The sequence below is a fragment of the Rattus norvegicus genome, chromosome 10 (assembly GCF_021556685.1).
Source record: "Rattus norvegicus strain SHRSP/BbbUtx chromosome 10, alternate assembly SHRSP_T2T, whole genome shotgun sequence".
In the NCBI taxonomy this organism is placed as follows: Eukaryota; Metazoa; Chordata; class Mammalia; order Rodentia; family Muridae; genus Rattus; species Rattus norvegicus.
This window is the reverse complement of record NC_141543.1, coordinates 85,058,380-85,066,193: the sequence shown is the minus strand read 5'-3', so window position 1 is coordinate 85,066,193 and position 7,814 is coordinate 85,058,380. Positions and strand designations below refer to the sequence as shown.

At 41.8% G+C, this 7,814-nt stretch overlaps 1 protein-coding gene across 1 annotated transcript; it reads right to left on the bottom strand.

The window, feature by feature from the left end:
- Positions 1 to 4,876: 4,876 nt before the first annotated feature.
- On the bottom strand, positions 4,877 to 6,911 carry Tob1 (transducer of ErbB-2.1). Its single transcript, NM_133317.2, is given in 1 exon segment — positions 4,877 to 6,911. A coding segment is annotated over 1 exon segment (1,098 nt). The 5' UTR covers positions 6,762 to 6,911; the 3' UTR covers positions 4,877 to 5,663.
- Between the last annotated feature and the right edge of the window lie 903 nt (positions 6,912 to 7,814).

The following is a 7,814-nucleotide window of genomic DNA, read 5'->3' as shown; positions in this document are numbered from 1 at the left end:
ACTGCCTCCCGATTGGATGTTTTCTTTGAAAGTTTGCTTAACTGTGAGATCATCTTACAGTTCCAACAGAGGATCCTTCTAAAATATAAAGTCTTCTGCAATTCCAGCAGCCAGGAGGCCAAAGCAGGAAGAGTAGGGGTTTGAGTACAGCCTGGGCTACGTAGCCAGACCCCAAATCTAGTTTGGTGAGATGGCTCAGAGGGTAAAATAAGCTGGGCTTGGTCTCTGGAGCCTACATAAAGGTAGAAGGGGAGATCTGACTCCACAAAGTTGTCCTCTGACCTCCACACACACACCACCACACACATTATTGCACACTATCAGACACAGACACACACACATACCATCACACATGCACCATCACACACACCATCTCAGACACACACACACACACACACACATATACACACACCATTTATCTCACACACACACCATCACATATACACACCATCTCACACACACACACACACACACTATCACACATACACACCATCTCACACACACACACACCACCACACACATGCATCATCACACACACACACAGACACAGACACAGAATCATATCTTACAAAGGTTTGCTTAAGGAAGGTCTTTAATAATAGTAATTAATAGTAATGGTAATTTTCAAACCAATGACAGATGCTAGTAATGTATCAAAGAAATTACTTTGGAAAGTTACTTTGCCCCTCCTCATAGTATTTATCAATAAGCACAGGTAAGGAATGAAAATAGTCTGGGGGGTGTGGGGGAACAGGAGAGATGGCTCAGTGGTTAAAAACACTGACTGCTCTTCCAGAGGTCCTGAGTTCAATTCCCAGCAACCCCATGGTGGCTCACAATCATCTGTAATGGGATCAGATGCCCTCAGAGCAACAGTATACTCATATACGTAGCATAAATAAATAAATCTTTTAAAAAATAGCCTTGGGGGACTGGACAGAGTGGCACACACCTTTAATACCATCATCAGAAGGCAGAGGCAGGTAAATTTCTGTGAGTTCAAGGTCAGTCTGGTCTACAACGCCAGTCCAGGACAACAAAGCTATTACACAGAGAAACCCCATCCAGAAAAACAAAAGATAATAGCCGCATAGGCCCGTGGGTTTTAGAAGTAGTGTCACAGTAAATGTACAGCCTTAAGCGCAGTGCTTCTAAATCAGAGAAGAGGGGCTGGGGAGATGGAGCTGCAGTTGAGAGTTAGTGCTTTGCAACTCTAAACAACTTTGTATCTTTCCCAAAGCATGACCTCTGAGCGTGGTGCTACAGTCTGGATACAGTATCTCTCCACAGCCCATCCCTTAAAAACCTCGGTCTTCAGTGTAGCCCATTTGGGTGATTCCATGGGTGGTTAAGAGGTGGAGTGCATTGGGAGGGCCTTAGGTCCTTGGAGCAGGACCCTTGAAAGGGCTCATGGGACTCTCAACTCCTGATCCCCACCCCACCCCCAACTCCCAAATGCTGAGCTTACAGGCATATGCCATGTCCAATTAAACTGTTTCTCAGTTAATAGCCTCAATAAGAAAAAAAACTGATGGTCATAAATGACTTTTGCTAGATTCTTTGTATTAACTAACACTTTTGTAAGAACTTTAACAAGTCATGTGTCTAGTACATCAAAAACAGGTTTATTCTCTTGACTTCAAATACCAGTTTCAAGGAATCTGAGGGAATATGACTTAGTATGTAAGGGCATGAACCCTGCCATGACCACTGAGTCTGAGTCCTAAGTGTGTCACTCACTAGCCACGCAATCCCGGGCTAAGCTTTTTGTACTTCAATCTCTTCCCCACCCCCACCCCACGTGGTTCCTAAACTGGGTTAGAATGGTGCTTGGCACACAGAAAATACTATCGAAGTATGTAACTGGATCATTTATAAGGTTTTTCAAACTGCCTTCAACAATCACAAGTGCTTGACTTTTCCAATTGCGTGCGCAGATATCGATTCTAGATCTTTCCAAAAGAGGAAAAGACTTTCCAAGTACGCTACAGAAACTAAAGAAATCTGATCTCAGGTGACCTCCCAGCACACTGAACAATGTCCTGGCTCTTCCTCCGCAGTGACAATTTCGTGCAGTCTTCTATGAGGATGTTTTCCTCGTCTGTTCCTACACTGTTCCCAGCTTCTGTCAGAGGCACACATTCCAGCCAGCCAAGGGTAGAAAGACTTCTTTATCTGTGGCTTTTGGACCCATGAATTTACCACCTACAAGCAGAAAGACCTTTGTCTTTATTCAGTACGTATACTTTAGTCATTTTCCCTAAACAATATAGCATATTTATATAGCATTTGCATTGTGTTCGATATTATAAACAATCTAGAAAGTGTTTAAAGTATATGGGACAGTGTGTATGGAAGATATGCAAATATCACACAGTCTATATTAGGGCTTTGAGCATCCCCAGGTTTTGGAATCCGCTGAGGTCCTAAAGCCAATCCCTCAGGGATACCAAGTGACAACTATATAATTCCTATTTCATGCCTGTGACAGCTTGTTTGGATAGGGAACAAGTACTTAGGAAAGTCTCCGACCAACATTTTACTTCATCATTCTAAGTCTGTTCAAAGAAATAAATTTTGTTTTCTATGACTGTATGCTAGTGACTTTTTATTTTTATTTATTTTTATTTTTTTTCTTTTCTTTTTTTTCGGAGCTGGGGACCGAACCCAGGGCCTTGCGCTTGCTAGGCAAGCGCTCTACCACTGAGCTAAATCCCCAACCCCTTTATTTTTATTTTTTATTGTTTTATTTTATTTTAATTTGAGACAGGGTTTCCCTGAGTAGTCCTCCCTATCCTGGAACTTGCTGGCCTCAAACTCAGAGATCAGTCTTCCTCTGCCTCCTGAGTGCTGGGATAAAAGACTTATTTTTAAATACCCCAAGTCCTGAAGGTTCCATTAACATCTCTGTTAAGATAGAGGTACCTTAACACCATTTAGAAAAACATCTTCCACTCCAGGGTAACTTTAGCTTTCCCTTCCAAAGGCAAATCAATTTATCCCAACAAAGGAATGTGGCTGGCCACATCAGATGTGTCTTGACTGCAGGTGGTCTGTGCCTTGTGTGATGGGAGTCACCTGTGATCGCAGCACTTGGGAGGTAGAGGCAGGAGGATCAGGGGTTCAAGGTGATCATCAGCTATAAAATGAATTGGAGGCATGGAACTATTTAAGATCTTGCTTCAAAAAGAAACAAAAGTTTGGTTTTTTTTTTTTTTTTTTTTTTTTTTTTTTTTTTTTATGGATCTTAGGCAGTGGATGCACTAAACTCTGAAGCTACCACCAGTCCCCCAACCCCCAGGGAGAATGCTTGTTGCATGCTAGGGTTGAGCATGCAGAGGCTGGTACAAGAACTATCCCTACTGGAGCTCGAAAAGATGGGCTACATCTAGGAATATAACTTCTCAAACTGTAAGTGAAACAGTCTTCCCTCAGAAGACCCGAAGCAGATGACAGTGGGGAGAAAACAGATCTGGGATTAAGACTCAAGCTTTTCTAAACCTGTTAGACACAAGTTCCTTTAAGAGAATTTCCACTCGTAGGGAGGGAAAAAAACAGGAGTGCACACAAACAGGGCCTTTGATCATTCTCTTATAAAAAAGCCCAAACCAGGTTTTTCTGAAACCAATCAAGATAAAATATAATCTGTCTCAAATCAACACGAATGTATCAAGATGACCTTTCTCGAAGAGCTGAAGGATTCATGTTGTCTTCACAAATCCTTTTGTCTTTGTTGGCCAGCTGTCTTATCCTGACGTTTTGAACAAGTGTTAATGCTAGCTTTTTCTTCCAAATTAAAGCTATGATAACTTCACGGACTTGTGTCACCTGGTGCTTGACTGTTGCTATCCAAACGGTGATCCCAAAAGCTCAGAATGGATGACCTGTGAGGCTCCACTCTCTACTCTAGTACTTCAGAGCCTCATTCTGCCCAAGAGACAAAGGCCTCACCATGAGTACAAGGGGCAGCTTCCTTGTTATTTCAGTGCCTGTTGCCTTAAAACTTTTATTGCTCTAGACAGCTTGGGTGACAAAAGGCTTTTGTAGGTTTGTGTCTAAAACTCTCATTTCACTTGTAACTCAGACAGTGCTGGTGCCTTACTAGAAAAGCTGAGCCGTTCAGTTCAAGGCAATGTTTTCACCAATATTCTATCACATATCAGCAAACATTTAAACAGTAAAATGACTCGTCTTAAAGGTTTTGTTCTGCTTTAAAAGGCAGGGTCTTATTTATGTTAGCTCCAGCTGGCCTGGAACTAAGTCTGCCTCAAGTGCTGCTGGGATTAAAGGCATTTGTCAACACATCTGCCATTTTGATGGTGTTTTAACTCATCAGCCAAAACAAAACAAAAACTTAAGTATTTTTTAAAACTCCTAAGATTCTATAATTTCAGGCATTATCAGTATCCGTTAAAGGCCCTAACTAGGTTGGATACCATGATCCCCCCACCCCCAAAATCACAGTATGTAGATGTTTTACTGGGAAAAGAAACAGACATGAACATTCCCAACTGTGCATGGGTTTAACCCTAAATTCTAGCTACAGACCATGGCTGAACGTAAAAGGTGAAGGGTTTTCTAGCATTTCCTGACTTCCTTCTCACAATTTAAATAGATGCTGAGGGATTACACGACGTCCTCCTACCCCACGGCTCTCTCCTAGATGGATGCTGGAGTAGAGGTGTGCACGTACCACTGACATTCATAGGGTGCTGGGGATTGAACCCATGGCTTTCTGCTTTTGAGGCAAACACTCTACCAAGCGCCACCGATGCTCTGGCAGAGCCCTGCCTTCCATTACTGCTCCCTGACTCAGCGAGCCACATCTTCCTTCTTCATGAGCACAGGCTTTTAGCAAAAGACCACATGATAGGCATTTTTAATTTTAAAGAATTTTAATACAAACTTAATATAAACTATTTCAGTCCCTCTTAACATGTAAGACACTGACTCAAAATACTTTTATACCGTTTTTTTTTCAAGTATTGCACAATATAGGTACAAAATTAATATTTACGATTACATTTTCTTCCATAATATATAGCAAAAATCTTTAAACCTTTAACAGAAAATACATTTTTTTGAAAAAGCAAATATTCGTACATTTTAATTCCACCACTAAAGGAATATCCTGTACACAATTTTCAGAATAGTTGATGTCTTTAAGATGGATATTTTACAATTTCAGTAAAAAAAATACAACATGAAGCCGCTGCCACAGATCACTGTAGTAAAAAGATAGAAATGCAATACCGTGTCGTAGAAACAATATATATATGTATATATATATATATCCTCTGATAGTTTACAAACTTTGTACTAAATTAAATTATACAATTAGAAAAGACCAATAAACCCACTTATTAGTGCCAATTTTTTATATATATATATAAAAAAAAATCAGCCATGTCCTTGCTATATCTTAAATACTGTAAGAGGCCATATCTGAAAGTATACTTTAAAATATACAGTCAGTATAAAATAACATTGTGCTTGGTTGGCAAATGAAAAAAGATGCATGTTTTATTTTGTGACCAAGCTTGAATGTATCCTTACTATAAGCTTAAAAAAAAAATCTCAAGGAGGCAAAAAAAAAAAAAAAGTCCCCCTTGGGCCGATGCATTTTAACTTGTACGACACATGTTCTCTCTTTTCCTGTTTTTTTAGTTAGCCATTACGGGCTGGAACTGCTGGTTAGAATACTGAATGTTATTTAAGCTAAAATTCAAGCCGTCTACGAAAGACTTCTCGTTGAGGCCTCCGTAGGCCGCAAACACATCAAAGGCATTACTGTACTGGAGGGGACTGAGGTTAAGGGGGCTGTCACCTGGGAACATTCCATTGGTACTACTACCTTGACCCTGCATGTTAGGAAAAATAAATTCCTTGGCATTGGGAGAAAGAGCAGAGGTTTGCTGCTGCGGCTGCTGCTGCTGCTGTTGCTGCTGCTGCTGCTGCTGCTGCTGCTGCTGCTGCTGCTGTGGAGGTGGTGGTGGCGGTGGTGGCTGGGATGGCGGCTGCTGCGGCTGCGGCTGAGGCTGCTGCTGGCTGCCCAGGCCCAGCCCGTACAGAGAGTGCATTGAGGAAGAGATGGCTTTCTGCTTCAGGAGGTCGTTCACATTGACATTCAGGCCCAGGCTGATGGGAGAAGTGCGTGCTACCTTGCTGCTACGGCCACTGTTCTTCATTTTGGTGGAGCCAAACTTGGTGGCAGCAAAAGTGGCAGTGGTAAAGGTTAAAGGCTGAGTGGACCGGGGCATGAAGGTGGGGCTGACGGCAGCAGAATGGCCAAAGGGAGGCGACGGCGAGCTGGACACAGAGGAGGCTGGGTCGCTTATGGGCATGAAAACCTGGGCCTCAGGGTTAAAGCTGTTCTTGATCTCCTTATCCAGCTCACACCCGTTCTCATTACTGTCATCTACGTACAGCACCTTCACTGGTCCCTTCTCACCGATTTGGTAGGAAACCTCAAACGGGTCGATCCACACGCTCAGATCCTGCGGCAGATTGCCACGAACATCGTCAATGTCCAGACCACTCTCTTTGGACGCTTGCTCGATCACCGGGTCCACCTTCTCCCCTACGTGTATGCATCTAAACCCTGAGCCTTTGTATGGCTTCTCAGGATACCAATGCCCTTCATATTTCTGTTTAAGAAGTCTTTCAAGTTCTTCACCAAAAATGTTGACACGTCTCCTGGGAAGCTTATTGTACAAATAGGAAATAATAAAATTTAGTGCTACTTGAATTTCAAGCTGCATAGCTGCGATGCCACAAAAGGTAGGTTTGTTTCAACTCCTCCACCAGAAAAATAAAATTTAAAAAAAAAATCAGTTTGTGGCAGAGAAACAAATTCTCATTCAAAGTGCTGGTACTAGAAGATTATCCTTCAACCTTCCGTGGTCTTGTTCCTTTAAGAAAACAAAACAAAAGCAAACACATCCAAGTGAGCTCAATGGACTAGCTCCAAAAGCTTTTTACCTGAAGCAGTTTTATTTTTGAAAGTGTCTACTGGGCTAGAAAGACTGGAAAATACCGCTACAGAATAAAGGAACAGACCACAAAACAATCTCTTGCTAAAGTTCAAGACAGGTTTATAGTTAAAACAGCACTCTAAGCGATTACACACCGTTTGGGAGCAGGACTTAGGGAACCTCCAGAGTATGTATCCTGTCTTTCTAGTGTTTACTAACGGGTACTGCACACTCATCCACCCCCCCACACTCCACTTGTACAAGTTGGTCACTAGTTTCCTTGCTGGTCACCATTTTAGAAGTGACTCCCGAGATCCTTTTGGAAACATCACATTTAAATCTGCTTTATGTTAAATATTGGGAAATGTTATTAAGTTACAAAAATATTCTGAATTTTCAAAGTGTATGGTACAAAAATTAAAGGTACTAAATGGACTGTTACCTTGGTAAATGAAACCAAATTATCCCCTCTACATTTAACCATGCCAAGGGTTTTCACACAACTTGCTCTTCTGGGAGCCTTTTTCTTTTTTTATTGTGTACTGCCTCCTCCTACATTCTGAAATTCCTCTCAGCTGCAAGTATAAGAAAAACAAGCAGCTTAAAACTCTTATTGATTACTCTGTTTAAAGGGCAGAGTTTCTGAGTTTCGTTCTAATTTTCAAAAAACCATCTCCTTCCCTCTTCGGATAAACGACAGTCCCTGGAGAGGTTGGAGGGATAAGGTCGACCTTTAAACGTTTGCTGGATCAGCACTGGGTGGGGATAAGAAAAGATCAAGGGCAAACAGAGGTATTTCCAAGGGAGAGCTATTTGTACAACGAGGTTGATCAAAAAGGG